Raw genomic sequence first — 16576 nt, 5'->3', positions numbered from 1 at the left:
GTATTTCACTGAAACCAGTACAGAGGGGCTCGTCAACGTTAATTTCAAGGAACGGAACAGGAAATGAAACCCAGAGAGCCAAAGACGAAGCGAAATGAAGAGAAAAACAGAAGCAAAGAGAGAGAGAGTGCTGAATGGACAGATTGGCAGATAAGATGGAAGGAAAGAGAAGGAAAGAGGGAGGTTTGAGCGACACGAGAAGAGAGAAGACCCGTTCTTATTTTTAGATGCCTCCCAGTTCCTCCAAACCCTGAAGTATGACACTCCCATTGCCCCCCCCCCTCCCCTCCTTAGTACAGTCTGTCATTCCCACTGTCGATCCAATACGCACTCATCTCATCTTGCACTCGTGTCTCTCCTTCTGTCCATCCACACTCTCTAGTGACGTTGCTCTGATCCTCGCCTCGTTCCCCAGCTGCAAACACACGCCAAACTTCCACCTAACACACACACGCGTACACAAACCTCTCGACAAGCCCAAGTTGTTTAATAGAAAGCAGTAATCAACACCACTTCCTCCTGAGCGTTCCCACCTCCGACTGTGGAGGAAGACGGATAGAGACGGAGCGAGCGGGGGAGAGAGACCTGCGATCGGTGGCAGCAGCGCATCGACCCTCCTGTAAACCGAGTTAACACCCCCCAGCCTGTGAAACCTGATTAGTTGAGTGTGTGTTTGTGTCATCGCGTGTGTTCATAGCACTATATTTAACAGGTTGTTTTGATTCTTCCGCACACAAACAACCTCATAATCCCCCTCTGATTAAAAAAAAAACCTTGGTGCGTTCCCTTTCATGTGCTGTGTATGTGCATCACAGGACAGTCTGCACTGATTACATCGCTCCTAGTCAATAGTGAATAGAGCACTCAGCCTGATAAGCAATCACCTGAATCAATACTAATGTTTTTACTGTGTGTACATTAGCATGCGCGTGTTTGTGTGTGTGCACGGGTTTCTTAACATGTAGCTAATCTAAGCGGAGCTCATGGAGGATAAACATTTAGTTACAGGCACGATAAATCAGATGCTGTCATCCCGTTTTCTCCTTTCTCCCTCGCCTGACTCCCATCCTTTCATCTGCATTCTTTTATGTTTTCCTTCCTCCCTCTCATCTCCCTCTCCTCTTTGGCCTTCTTTGAGACACAGCCTAACCTTCAATCACGTCGCTCTTCACAGGCACAATAACACAGTTTAGGCTTCGTCTAAATGTCAAAGTTGGAGGCCCCGGCATCGCCCACGTGTAATCCCCCGGAGGGAGGCAGAGTGATGTGAAGGGAGACCACGTGGGGGGATTCTGCTGAGCCCACTGGTGTACATGAACGCTCATCTAAATGACCAGATGAACCCTCTGCATATGATTAGTGACAGATTCATTTAGTACACGTGTAAGCTGTTGTTTTCCTTTGGAGAGAGCAAGGAGGCAAACCTCATAGCAGCGCTACCTTAGACGTCAGCTTCCAGTTTAACCTTCTTTACCTTATAATGTGCCACCAATGAGATTACAGCTTGCTATATCAGCAGCGAACCCCATGAAAACACCAAAACCAATCATTTGTTAGTTTGTTCTTTCCACTTCCTGTCTGCGAACGCAAGCCGTTGGTTTCCTACTGAAGATGCATTTTTTTAAATGGAGCACAAATATATAGTTTCAGTTTTAAGAATATTAAATCATTTCTGTAGTTTCAGATGCAGATTTGATGCTCCAGTGAGCATTTATCGCAGCAGTACAGTGTGTTAAAAATCAACTACAGTGCCCATACTCGTATAACAAGAATATTACCAGACTTATCCTTCTGTATTTCTGCTGTAAATGATCTAATTCAGAAAAGCACTTGAGCCTTCCCTGTGCTCTCATACTGTACTGATACTGTACTGATCTTGCGTAGAAGTCTCTTTTTTAATCCTACCTTCCACTGACAACGAAGCAAGTCACCAGGAAGATGAGGAGAACGATTCCCCCGGCGATGGACACAGCCAGAATGGTGGACTGGTTAGGGTCCCCGATAGCAAATACATCTACATGGGACACAAAGAGAACACGGCGGATTAATAAAACAAAAGCATAAAGGATGGGGGGCAAGGATGTTTTCTGCCGGAGGAAGGTGAGGGGAGAGAAAAGATGAAGGTAGGCTGGGAGTAAAAAGGACAGCGAGGTGAGTGTGGCTGGGGATGGAGGGAGAGAGAATGAAATATGATAGCATTAGAAAAGGAGATAAAAGACGGGGGTCGGATAGGAGAGCGAGGGAGGTAGATGGAATAGTAAGTAAGGTCCTTGATGAAAAGCGCTCTCCCTCTCTGCATGGCCTGTGAGGGTATGAGAGTGGACGTGAAAACCATTCCCGGTTCGGCGGCGCTGTCCAAATGGATATGTTAACATTGGCACATAACAAGGCTACCGCCGAGAACTTTCTGCAAAGACGCATCGATTTTTACGCCACACCAAACGAGCCATTACTCAACAAATGCCCCATTTATCTGGCTGAGCTACGCATGAGCGGACACGTGTGTCTGTATGCGCGTCTATGTATGTGTAGATATATACATATATATATATATTTATACATATATATGTGTGTGTGTGTGTGTGTTGGGGAGGCAAGTAAATGCCTCTAGGCAGCCACAGATAAGCATTGATCTCCTATTACATTTACTGTTGCATGCACACACACAGCCTTCTTAAACAATCGATAGAATTGATCTGATTCGATAACCTTGATATGATTGCTTCGGGGTCAGATCCTGTATTTTATAGCATTCAACTTGACGCTGTGCTGGCTGAATGAAGGCTCAGGGATGGCCTGATACCAGCGACACCCAACCTGCGTTTCTGTTTTACACACACGTCTCTGATATTTCTCGCAGGGCTTTGAATTATTTTTTTATTGATTATTGAATGATTAGTAGGCTAATGTGTGCCCGTTTGCTACGCAGACGATCTATAGCGCAGTGCTATACATTAACTGATTTATGCCCCTCTGCCTGCCTGTCTGGGAATCAATGTTCACTTTGAAGAGCACATTATGGGGCTTCTAAAGCAGCAAATACCAGAGCGTGTAATGAAGCGATAATGAAAGTGGATGACAGCGGACGAGGGAGGAAAGGATGAGTGAGGGAGAGAGTGGAAACATCATGACAGAGATGCAGCACGATATGCCCAGAGCTGTTTGTCAGGCCCGGTCCCACTGGCCAGGGCCCAAGCTCTATGGCATACATTTTTTATTTGTTAGAAATGATACCTTAAACTGGGAGGGAATAAAACCACTCCAAATATCCAGTCAAGTTTAAATCCATTCCAGAGGGTGCAAACTTCTTCTACCCTTTTCTCATAGTCATAGGTGGGACTCAAATCCTCAAATCCAGGAAAATGTATCTTTCCATCATTGTTGAATTTGGTTGTCCTTTTACCCGGTCCGTGCCTTGGGGTACTTTCAAGCCTCTGAGGGTTCTCTGTCTGACAACGGCCCCGAAGAAGCCATTCGGAAGAAAAGCGAGCTACTTTATAACCATCAGGTGGATTAAACTGCAGCTCACTCTCACAGTACTGCAATGTGATATGATATGCCAGTACTCTTTGCTCTGCAGTAATCTTTTTTCTCTTCTAGTTCACCTCATCTGCATCATTTACCCCTAATTTTGCACCATGGATTGTTTTGGGAAAGATCTGGCATGCAACTATTTCCAGTCCACAGCCTGCTATTACATTTTTTAGCTGAAAACCACAGGGACATTTGAGCAAGAGGAGAAAAGATGAAATAATCAAGTTGCTTAGAATGAAAATGGGGATGGGGAAACTGAAGTCATTCATTGCGAGCGAATATTTATTATTCATCCCGTTACCTTCGTGGCTGGTTTCCAATTCAATCTCTCCGCCGTAACTCCCATAGCCGCCGTCGGTTCGAGCCCTGACCCTGAACACATAGGTGGTCCCCGGCTTCAGCCCGTCCACCGTCATCATGTTGGAGCGAGTCTTCAACACCGTGTAGTTCTGCTCCCGCTGATTCTGGAGTGGAAGAAAGAGCAAGTTAATATTAAAGTCAGTGGATGATATGAAGTGTCGGAGAATAATTGTAACGGCTGAAATTATAGATATACGCCAAAGGGTTATATAAAGAGCAGTGGACTGTGGTATCAGGGAGGGACAGGGGGAAAACCCAGGCAAAGTCTGAAAATAATAGAAACCTCAGAAATAGTTTAATTGAAATGTCTCCGGGGGCCACGTATTGTACACCTCACTAAGTTTTCATTTGTTCATCACTGGACCATTTGGTCGCATTTATACATGAGCATCTGTCAAGTCCCAAATCTTATGCTCTTTACACTTGGGGGCAATATGCGGTTACTCGAGTCCCGCTTCGCTTCACTCCTCAAATACCTCGTGGGTGTGCGTGTGCTTGAAAATGTGTGTGAAGGAGGATAAATAAAGAATAAGTGTGTCTGTCAGTAAGCTGATTCCCTGCAGAGAGGCTGATACACCTAATGGAAGACACTGTACAACAAGGATTAACACTATTTTACTGCTAATGCCTGCCGACACACACACACACACACACACACACGCCCAGGCTTAATTTCATCACCTTGGCTGTGTTTTACGAGGTTTGTTCGACAGATGTGCGGTTAATTGGCTTGGTGTGAGCAGTAGGGAAGACGTGAGGGATAGAGAGAGAGAGAGAGAGAGAGATGTTTGTGATGAACAAGTCATTACAGACGTGCCCTCAGGCCGACACACACACATACAGTCCGTATATATATATATATATATATATATATATCTCCTATGAGCCTAGACGACATGTCGATGCAGAGGGCAGAAACATGTTGTGATGAACCCTTTTACAGGTCGCTCCACAAAGACTCTCACCACCCTCGTATGTACGCTAAATATGCTGTTTAGCTAACCTTAGCACAAAGACGGGAAACAAGGCTGTCTAAAGCTGCTGTTAAGCTCACAAATTATAGGTTGGTTATTAATACAGTCAGGAACAAATGTTCAAGAACATTTGCCTTTTTAGAGGTGGTTATGTGCCAATCTCCTGGTCAGGATTAGTAGCTTCCTGGACACAGCAAGCTTAGCCACGTCCCTCTGATTCAAGGCATTGTGCTTAGCTAAGCTAACCAGCTGCTAGCAATAGCTTCACATTCACCCCACAGACAACAACCTCCTCTTTGTATGACACTGTCGCTGTCAGTTGGAATATTTAGTTTTTCGGACACAATCCTCTGTTTATTCGTCTTTAAATGCACCATTCATCACTGTTGACCAGGTGCAATGATTACATTATGTGTCACAATTACCCAGGTGAAATTAATTCATGCATAACATTTCTTTGTCGCTTTAAAAAGACAAGATATTTGCTGTATTATGATTCTAAAAATGAGCATGTGTGCGCGTCTCCCTCACCTTCTCATAGTAGATGACCTCGTACTCCACTATGGCTCCGTTGGGTCTCTCCGGACCCTGCCAGGCCAAGGTCACGCTGTCCTTGCTCCGCCTCTCCTTCAGCACTACGCTCACTAGAAAAACAAAGAGCGAGGGTGCAAAGCATGAGCAACAAAGAGAGAGTAAAGTTCAAGGAGATGTGGAGAGAAAAAAAATAAAAGCGAGTTGCTGAGAGAAGAGAGAGATTTAAGATGGATACCTACTGCGCTATAACGAGAAGACCCCTTTTTGAAGCGTCGTCACGTTATTTTTTGCTAATGAGAGAGCGCTTACAAGCTGTTTCATACGTGTGTGATTACAGCGTTCCACGACGTGTGACATGCGTGTGCGTGGCGTGTGATCTGCTGGTGTTATTGCTTCCTGTCACTTCACACACATCCATAGTACGAGGCCTATTAGTCATTACCGAACTCCCACAGGCCCACACTGTGAAAGATCCACGCATGTGATTACATATGTGAAGGCGGGTTGCAGAGGTGTCATTGTGAGGCGTCGGAGCGATGTCGCACAGCAGCGATTTTACAGTCGTCATGTAAAAGCCCGCTGCAATCACGGGAACAATTTTTAGAGAAGATACTCTCCGTGATCCATCGTATAAATCCTTAGTTCGGGCTTGTTCGTCCCCCGGAGAATTGTCTGGATCAAATGTGGAGTCATGCAGCATTTTTCTTCTCAAGTTTGTGCAGCAATTTAAATCCGAAAAGGCGCCGCCAAATATAAAAATCATGCTGTGAGTTTTTATATTCATATTCATTTAGATTTTGTATTTTTTACATCTACATCCCCCCTCATATCTTCCTCACCTGTCTGTGACGTAGTGACATTGATGACAACCGTTCCTCTCGGCGCGGAACTCAGGTCCGACACTCCGTTCTGGCTTTCCAGAGTGAAGCTGTAGTTGGAGTCCGGCTGCAGGTCGGTGACCAGCACGCTGGCCGACGACAGGCCGAACTGCCTGGGAACAAAGTGGATGCTGCTGCCGCACGGCGTGCACTTCCTTCCGTCGCCGGAGCACTTCCTGCAGTGGAGGCTGTAGGCGATGTCTCCCCGGCCCCCCGTGTCTCGGGGCGGCGACCACTCCACGGTGACGCAGGTCTCGTTCACTGTCGAGATGGGGTTCTCCGGAGCGGATGGAGGACCTGAGGGGAGATTGGTTTCTGTCAACTTTGTTTCTGTGCCGTCACATGAAACTGCAATCCAAACGTCCATCCTCAGAAAGTTCATTGTCTTCATGTTCATTTACCAAAACGCACTGCAGTTTCTATTAAGAACAGAATTCGCATTGATTAAATTAAAAATGAATTAACTGTCTCCAGCCAGAGGGTGGACATTTAGCGGGCGGATTAATGAATAGCTATGGACGGACAGTGATTAAAAGAGCTCGGCTGGTTGTAAATGGGACGGTAAGAGAACATATTATACTTCTAAAAGTTTAATCCATCTTTAAAGAGAATTCACATGATGTTTAATAGTCGGCGCTTGAATGAAGGGAGGGTTTTACCGCATGAATTTAACTGATATTCCTCTGGGCTGCTCTGCAGACTATTAATAGTGAGTGGACGGTGATCTATAGAAAGTGCCCAGAGTCATTTTCTCATGAGTCAGGTGCATTTAATGATTTAGAGTGGCTAATATCACTCTGAAATTCACGCTGAAATGATTAGTGCGTCGCAGAGTCGCAGTCCAAAAAAGTGTGTGGGTAATCATTCTCAAAGACGGCGAGACGCACACATTGTCTTTATTATGCCTTTAGACGAAGGCATTTTGACACATGTAGTAGAAGACACCTATAAATTATCTCGATATATATGGGAGGAATTTTTCAAATGGTTTTGTTGCAACAGAAGCAGCGTGCTGATGTTTTAACCTAATTGTGTGTGTGTGTGTGTGTGTGTGTGTGTGTGTGTGTACATGGATCAAAGGAGGAATCAAGGAGCATGAAAAAACTACACAGCCCTTTAGGGGCAGAAATTGAATAGAAATGACATATTTCCTAAACCAAATATGTGGATTATAACGGATTTGAGTACATTCTGTTCAAAGACACACACATGTTGTGTTGGACAGTGACTACGTAACATCCCTCGCTTCCCCGCTGCCTTGGTAGAGCGTAGAACGTCTGTCCATGGCCTGGAGGGCCTGCATGCATGGTCTTGTTGCTTTAAGGACTTCATCTGCTGGAGACCTCTGTGTCAATATAAAAGTGATCCCCTTTTCAAATGTCTGATATCCTGGAGCGCATACAGGAAGTGCTGACTCAGCCAACTAGTATCAAGTATATCTACATTAGGCCTTTTCTGTGCTTTCTCATTGGCAGATCACTTTTGAATATTGTCAGGAAGGACAATTTGAGCGAGACGCCAAGCCTCCAACTCATCATCAAGGTAAGGCTCGCACCATGTATTGTATGGAAACCACAGATTACATGTACAGCCGCTCACAGCACAGCGTGGGGCAGATATCTCGCGCGTATGGAAATGTGTCAGCTTTAGCCTGACATCTCAGCGGGGGGGCCACCGGCAGAGCCGGGACTTTCCTGATTAGCCCTCCCAGTGGCGAGCCTCTCCGGAGCGTGGGAGGGATGGAGACAAAGCTGGGCGTGGGGACGAGAGGGCATGCTGTGGATAATTGACGCTGTTGGTCATAAATCTCCCGAAAGGGTATGCTGACTGATCCTGCTAATTCAGTCCTTTTCTTTCCTCCATCCCCCGCTTCCCAAGGCCACACTTAACTGTCCATCATCTCTTCTACTGATCAGCCTCTTATGACATTTACATGCTATGTCTCCGATAGTCCCCCCCCTCCCCTGCTGTTCTATGCTTTCCCCCCCCTGATTCTTTAGTGTCACACTCCGTGTCTTTCCATGACTCATTTTTCCACCGTTTCTTCTTATTTATTCTCCGGTGCTCTTCACCGGCATGTGTGTGCCCGTACATATTTGAACGGACCGTTAGTCATTTCCAGCTGATAACACCAACCGTTACACATCTCACCTGCTACAAGGATTAATGAGTGTAATCTACCATAACCTGATAATGGGTTGCGTGTGCATGTGTGTGTGTGTGTGTGTGTGTCCTCCATCATGTCACTGTCCTCTCCCACATCCCTCCCTCTAGCTTAATCCATCTCTTTCTGTCTCTCTCTTTCACTTCCCTCCTCACCCTTTCTATTCTCCTCTATCCCTGTTCATGAGGATGTGGTCTAGATCCCCCTGGCTCTGTACTGTGTGTGTGCGTGTGTGTGTGTGTGTGTGTGTGTGAGAGAGAGAGAGAGAGAGACCCAGACAAAGAATAAGAAACATCATCAGATTTCTATCAGAGTATCACCAATACCAGTGTTCTCATTTGAGACCACACAGCTAACAAACATGCATGTGTGTGTGTGTGTGTGTTTGTGCTTTTATTTATGTATCTCTCTGCTGTGTAAACCAATAGCAGCTGACGAGGAGGAAAATGCACAGAGGGAGTAAACGTCTGAATGGAAAGCAGCCATACAATGTCAATTCTCCCAAGTGTGAACAAATTCAAGGAAATGTAAAGCAATGATTGTTGCCAAATATAACACAAAAATGCAGTCAGCCGAAATGCAAATATTTGAAAAGCACTAAAATACACAACATGGTATGAAATGAGCTTCCAACCGTAGGACTGTATCACTCACGTGTGCAGGCCATGGAGCGGGGGTCGCTCTCGGCGCGGTAGAAGCCTTTCTCGCACGCGCACTCCACGGCTTGTTCCTGCGAGGACGAGCTGTGGGGAGGACATTTGGTGCAGTAGGCGTCTGTGGCTGAAGCTTTGTAGGTACCAGGTCTGCACGCTGTAGTGGGGGGGCACATAAACGCAGGGTTAGAGGCTGTGCTGTTTCAACCCTTTTTCATAACTTTTTCAAGTCTGTGAAGTTGTTCCAGAAATGCTTTTATAGGATAAATCCTGTTTATTAAAGCTTGGGTCATATTTGTATCAGTCACCGTAGCATTAGACTCGCCAAAGTCATTGCTGATCTCTGGGAACGCAGCAACATGGCTAAAAAGTCATCAGGAGGCAACAAACGTGCAGTCGGATGATTAGGGGTTATAAACAAACCTGTAGCCAAACATAATTGGAAGAAGACAAATGGCGGAATTTTCACCTTGAAATAAAGTGCTGTGGATAATCTAGCTAAATTAGCTACAATCTGTTTCTGGCCCTGTCTGACTCTGTTATAGCGATGAAACGATACAAATGGTATATTTAAAAAAAGTACAGTAGAGTATAATAAAAAGTAGAAAATGTACAAAAACACAGAACGTTATGAGGAGTTGTGCATCAACAAAGCTACAAGGCATCCCGATGGGTCATAGGATGTGCCGTGCAGCACCCTGGGCGAAGAACTAGAAAACAATGTTTGATTTAATGGATGTGACATTTGGACAACGTGAGATCGTTTTACATCAGGCTGAAGGCCCGTATAACCACAGGGCCATACAGTACAATAACACAGTGCAACTGTCACTCCTGTTATATAAGCTTTAGATCTTCGTTGCAACCAGGGGAACAAAAAAAACACACACAGCCGCAGTCACAGCAATAGGCACAATAACATAATATGACTATTGCTACGGCTGTTACAGCGGCTGCATATTAGTCATTATGTGGAGTCGTAAAACTGTGGAGGGAAAGCCGCGCTTCCGCTCCACGGCGGCCGTCTGCTGAAATAGATTGGGGACTTGAATGATTTCCCTTTTGCATCCAAGGCAGTGGAAATGGAATTCCTGGCTTTCTCTTTGGTAATCTGAATATAGATTACGCATGTATTTATTTATACATTCATAAGCCTGGTATTCCTGTCCTCGCAAGCCTTTTTTTCTGCCACGGCGGTAAATAGTATTACAGTGTAAAAAAAAACCCTGCCTAAGAAAAATGAGGGTGTCTCGAATGCAATTCAATAGATGCCCTGTGTGTATACGCATGCATGCATACGTGTGTGTGTGTGTGTGTGTGTGTGTGTGTGAGTAGGTTGGATCAATGACGCGACAGCATCCGCCAGGTGCTGATTGCATGTTTGTGCGCTGAGGGCCTGTGTTGCGAGGAGGTGTTAAGTATGCGGCGTGTGCGTGATGGTGTGTGTTCGCCTGCTGATTGCTTGCGCTGGTGGTGAAGGTCACGGATTTAATCAAGCTACACGTCACTCGTCCCAGAAAGCTGTAAATTATCACACACACACACACAGGCACACGCGTGTTGTGTTCTACAGCGTGGTTAACCTGCAGCATAGAGGAGCGGGAAAGTGGCCTAAAAGAAGTGTGTTTTCTCACTGTGGAGGTTAGTTCTTCCACCTGGACGCTGTGCTCGCTCGCATGCAGACAGTATTTTTAGGCAAATCATTCATCATAGGGGAGCAAAGTCCACTAGCACAATCCCCAAAAGACCTGAGAGAACACTGGAAAGGAGACGTGTGTGTGTGTGTGTGTGTGTGTGTGTGTGTGTGTGTGTGTGTGTGTGTGTGTGTGTGTGTGTGTGTGTGTGTGTGTGTGTGTGTGTGTGTGTGTGTGTGTGTGTGGGTGGGTGGGTGGGTGTGTGTGTGTGTGTGTGTGTGTGTGTGTGTGTGTGTGTGCAAACGAGAAAGAAAGAAGGAAAGTAAGAAAGAAAGGAAGGAAGGGGAGTGATATTCTCAAAGGGTTTCTGCTCTCTTTCCTCCTTCCTGTCAGCTTCCAAGGTAATGGGTGCCTGTGTGTGTGTGTGTGTGTGTGTGTGTGTGTGTGTGTGTGTGTGTCTGAGTGTGTGTGTGTGAGTGTGTGTGTGAGTGTGTGTGTGTGAGTGTGTGTGTGTGTGTGTGTGTCTGAGTGTGTGTGTGTGTGTGTGTGTGTGAGTGTGTGTGTGTGTGTGTGTGTGTGTGTGTGTGTGTGTGTGTGTGTGTCTGAGTGTGTGTGTGTGTGTGTGTGTGTGTGTGTGTTGGCTGGGCAGTAAGGCGCAGGGTGGAAAAGCAGCTTTTCTCCGGGGAGTTTCATCCGGAGAGTCCAGGCTCCGGGGCGCTGGCCAGCCACAGGGACACAAAGGGGACCCCGGCGCTGGAGGACAGACAGGGCGCCCCGTGCCAGGCCTGGCGTCCGAACAACTGCCTGATCAAAAACTTTCTGCAAGAATGGCGGCTTGTCCCGCTTCGAGTGGAGCTTCCTTCTCCTTTCCTTCTGTTTTCTACTCTGCTTTTCCACCTCGTTTTCTCTCTCTCTCTCACACAGTCCCCCCTTTTCCCTCTCTCCCACTTTTCTTGGCTCTTTTTCTTTTTTTAAAGCGACTCCCTGTGTGTGCCTCATGGGAAATGTGAAACTTGACTTGGTTCCCTTATGATTAATGATTTACCGTAGATATGAAAAAGGGACAAGAAGGCTGAGGCGGTGAGACGGTGCTCACATACACAAGCACTCGCACACGAAGCAGACACACAGAAGTGACAAAAAAAGTTTAGTCACAAAAACGATGTCGTATGCAGTAACTATGAGCTAACACACAATTTGCATAATTGTAGAAGTGCCAGTTGACAGTGCTGTACAGTTGTACATGTGTGTGTGTGTGTGTACATGTACATGTGTGTTTCTTCTAAAGACAAAGAGTGGCCTCAGATCCAGTGTCTCATTAAATATTCATCCGGTCACCAGAGAGACTTAGTGTATTTATGCTGATCGATAGCTCTTAGATATGATATAGTAGGCTACTGCCACAAGACACACCCTCATTCACAGTCACTGATTGAGAAGGGAACAGTTACTGCACTGTACAGTATGGCTCGTTTCATTCTATTCTGTTCTATTCTTTTTAGTGCTGCAACTCCTGATTCATCCTGATTCATCCTTTGATTGATTGTAAAATGTCAGAAACGAGTTTAATGAGCTCATCATATTTTTCCAAACGTCAAAATACTGTCTTTAAAAGGCTGCTTTCATCAATATATTTATATTAATAATGGGTCAAATGACCTGATGTGGTTCAGCTCTACAGGGCTTTTTAGCATCTCTTTACTCATTGCTTTAGTTTAACTGTTCTCTCAACAGTTTAGCAGTCAGCAGCTAGCTGCTAAACAAATAGACGCAGTTTAAGAAAACTGCACTGTACCAACACACACACACACACACTTAACAGTTCATTTAAATTATAGTGTTAGACAGAGAGAGAGAAGCTTTAGTCAGTGCTGTGAGAAATGAGGCTTTCTGGCCTCAGAAGACTGTAGCGTTTGCATTTCAGCGTGAAAAGTTACACCGTGCTAAATATAGTACTGTACAGGAAGAGTTCAAGTAATGTATGCAGGTGATGTTGGAAAGGGCTCGCACAGAAACCCAAACCCCATATCCTGCGGTGAAAGTCATTAACTTGTAATTACATTCAACCAGGCGATATACGCTATAAGAATCAGCTGCTCTGAAACAAACACTTCCTCTGAATGACCGGGAGCCTTTTCCTCTCCTCCAATTCCCTGTCCAATGTCGCTAGTTGAACTGTTCATTGCATTCTGTCACACTAGGGTCAGGTCAAATATTGGCTCATTGCCGGCTTTACCATAAAGGGCAGACAGAGGAGAAACCTGGGGGGTATCGTGTGTGTGTGTTCTTTAAAGAGGGACTCATTGGCGGCTCATCTCCCGTGGGCCAGTGTAACGCTTGCTGGCCCGTGGGAGATGAGTTCCATAATGGTCACCATGGCAACAGGCATTCAAGATGGAACCCTTCTAGTACCCTTCTAGTACCCCTCAAGTGCCACAGCTCCTGGGGCACAGAGCAGCCTGTGTGTGTGTGTGTTTGTGTGTGTGTGTGTGTGTGTGTGTGTGTGTGTGTGTGTGCTACCCAGGCGTTAGTTGAGGCCAGCTACTTAAAAATTGATACATCAAGCGTCAGTGGAGAAATCTGACGAGATTGAATTTGACGTCCTTAACAGCCACCGGGGTCTGTGTGTGTGTGTGTGTGTGTGTGTGGATTTAGTGCTCATGTGCACATTCAGTCGATTTGACATGTTTTCATGCTAAACATACTTCAACAAAAGTATAAAAACAACAACACACCTTTTGAAATGTGAAAGCATTATAACCTCAATGCCACTTCTTTAAAAGCTATGGAAGAGGAGGTGAGGAGAGCAGTGTGACGTACATGAGTGTGTGAGGTAATGAGGATGCTTGTGTGAAATAGAGATGTCAGCATCAGAGTCCAGCCCCCCTGCTGTGATCCTGTAATCCCTAATCGGAATCCATAACCACCTTTAACACCATAATATTCACCAGAACTACTAATCCTGTGAAACACACTCACACACGCCATCAGACCAGATATGAAATGCTTTGTGATGTCCATCACATGAGCACACTCGGCTTCTTTTTGATCTACTCTTCTCTCCTCTGGATACCAGCCAATTACTGAGAGCGACCAAGGGTAACCACGGCGATGACACTCTCCTTCTTCCTCATTCTGTCCATCACCGCCGTCTCCGTGTCTCCCTCTCCCCCCGTCTCTCTCCCTGTTTGCCCTCCTGTCTGTCTATTTCTATTTTTCTGTCCTCTCTGTCTTTCTCACTCCTTTTCTGGCCATCTCCACTTTATTCTGTGTGTGTGTGTGTGTGTGTGTGTGTGTGAGAAAGAGAGAGAGAGAGAGAGAGTCTGCCTTTGTATGTGTGTCTTATTTCCCAGTGGGCTGTCTGTCATACGTTGACCCTGACCTTCCTCAGAGCTCCTGCACAAATATTTACTCTCTCACTGACAGGCACACATACACACACGCACACATACACACACACACACACACACACACACACACACACACACACACACACACACACACACACACACACACACACACACACAAACCCCTCCAAAAAAATGCGAAAAAAAAAATCTAAGGGAAAGAGAGCAAGCTCAATTTCAGTTCAATTAAAGCAAACACACCTACGCATGCACACACACACACACACACACGCACACACACACACACACACGCACACACACACACACACACACACACACACACACACAGTTTTCGAGTGGTAACCCAAGCTGATGGCTCTCTAATTTTGAGCCGGGGTGATTATCCTGCAGTGTAAAAACAGATTAAATAGATACCAGGTGTGTTTCAGTGTGAATGGGGTCATGGGCGAGGGACAGAAAGACAGAGTGAAAAGAAGAAGAGAGAGAGAGAGCATGACAGGTCTATAGAAGAATTCTGTTGGGAGTTTGGTTCTCAGGCTGAATAACTTATTCTTCCGTCCGTCTGTTTTGCTATGAAGATAAAAGCCAGAGGAACGCAGATATTCACCTTTCCCTTTAAACTTAGCCAGGCAGACCAGGATACACACAAGGACACACAAACACACACACACACACACACACACACACACACACACACACACACACACACACACACACACAAAGCTTAAGTCTTCAAACACAGATTTAAACCTTCGCTATATAACCACACGCGTTCTGTCTCTCCAGGTGCACACACAGCTTAATCATCTACCATAAAAACCCCGACCTACAGAGCTTTAACACACTGTAAACACACATCTTATTCCCTCAGGATGCACTCTCTCTCTCACACACACACACACACACACACACACACACACACCAAGGAAGTAAACGTGCCCACATCGGCCGGCCCCGTGACTCGCAGAGTGTGTGTAGGAGGAGCTGTGTGCACCTCCTCTCTTCACCCACGTTATTTTCAGTTCATCACTCTCAATAATTCATTCTCTCAGGCGGAGGAGGAAAGGAGAGCCCTGTGCCTTTTCCTACACACACACACACACACACACACACACACACACACACTCCTGCAGATGTACCTGTCAAGTGGGAGGCCATATTCAAGCGGTCTTTAATCTGTGGGTGGGCTCTGGTCGACTTCGTCAGCCACACTGTCAGCAAAATGACGATTCTGCACTCGTGTGTTTTATTCCCGTTCACAGGGGAAGATCACAGAGACTTCGTAGTCACAAACACTGAAGCACGTGAAATAAAGATTGCGACGGCCAAAAACCGTAGTCCACAAACTCAGCCAAGCACTCCATAAATAATACTAACCCCCCCTTACAAAGCTCCTTGACATGGAAGTCAAAGGTGTCACATACAAAAGAGTTGCCTCTTTGGAAAAGGTGCCGCTGCGTGTCCCTTTTGTGCCCTCGGTAATAAAATCTGCAGTCGAGGGCGGTGGGAGCTTTTCATCTAACAAATAAATATCGACGGAACAACCGGGGCTATAGGCAGATCTGGTTCAGGATCAGCCTTGAAAGGTGCTGATGTTCACAGACCTGCATGCTCTTGCAACGCGGCGCCGGATGAAGGGAGAGAGGAGACCGTGGTAGCGACTGACATACACGTCATGATTTATGCTGCTATTTTTGGGCTCGTGTATTTTCAGCCTCATTAAAAAATGATCAAATCCGAGGTTATATGTTTGCCCGAGGTGTGTTAAAAACCTGCACATTTTTTGTGATTTGCTTAATTGTTAGCTGGCAGAAGAACAGAAGAATGTAGCCTGCAGGTGTATCGAGCTACCTATACAAAGTGTCAACCACCTGTAATGCAGCAGCTGCTCTAAACGGACATATTTAAAAATGAACCATCATCTGTCACATCTGTCACCGGCTCCGGTGTTACCCTTTTTTGTTCTTTCTATTTCCTGAATGCTTTCTGTAAAACAACAGTGCAGCTGTTCTGCATAAGAAAGCGGCAACAAATTGGACTTGGAACCGTCCGCACGTCTCAATCAGTCTGACGAGCCAATCGTACATCTGGAAGCCATCCATACGCTAGGGAGGGAGGGAGGAGGGGAAGGGGTCAATGGCTGTCTTCCTGTTCCTGTGTTTCCTGTCGAGCAGCCCCCGCCGGCTGCCTGCGTGCCTCCTCTGCTTTCTCTCACACACACGTACCTTTCTCCGAAAAGCCTTCAGATCTTAAGTGGAGCAAACTCAACACTGATTCAATGCTATAGAAATGTGAAAATTATGAACTTTCCCATGAGTGCACACATGTTTATCCCTAATTGGAACTCAGCGGCTTATGGAACGCATCCAGTTAATGACGCCTCGCCCCTCTACACCTCTCTCTCTCCCCGCCTCCGTCTGCAGGGACCGGAGCTATATGAGGACGTGAGGAGTCGAAACATGCGTTAACAGTTTCTC

At 46.0% G+C, this 16576-nt stretch overlaps 1 protein-coding gene across 3 annotated transcripts in view; it reads right to left on the bottom strand.

The window, feature by feature from the left end:
• Positions 1–16576, bottom strand: part of LOC311011927 (ephrin type-A receptor 3-like) — a 72713-nt gene that overhangs the window by 28772 nt on the left and 27365 nt on the right. For all 3 annotated transcript variants that reach the window (XM_084007144.1, XM_084007145.1, XM_084007146.1), the window contains exons 6-10: positions 9099–9254; positions 6242–6577; positions 5400–5512; positions 3836–3998; positions 1906–2014 (exon numbers count right to left, since the gene is read on the bottom strand). In XM_084007144.1, coding sequence (XP_083863270.1) covers positions 1906–2014; positions 3836–3998; positions 5400–5512; positions 6242–6577; positions 9099–9254 — 877 coding nt within the window. The remainder of the gene's footprint in view (positions 1–1905; positions 2015–3835; positions 3999–5399; positions 5513–6241; positions 6578–9098; positions 9255–16576) is intronic.

The sequence above is a fragment of the Eutrigla gurnardus genome (genome assembly GCF_963514095.1).
Source record: "Eutrigla gurnardus genome assembly, chromosome: 4".
Taxonomy (NCBI): Eukaryota; Metazoa; Chordata; class Actinopteri; order Perciformes; family Triglidae; genus Eutrigla; species Eutrigla gurnardus.
This window is presented reverse-complemented; position numbering and strand designations above follow the sequence as displayed.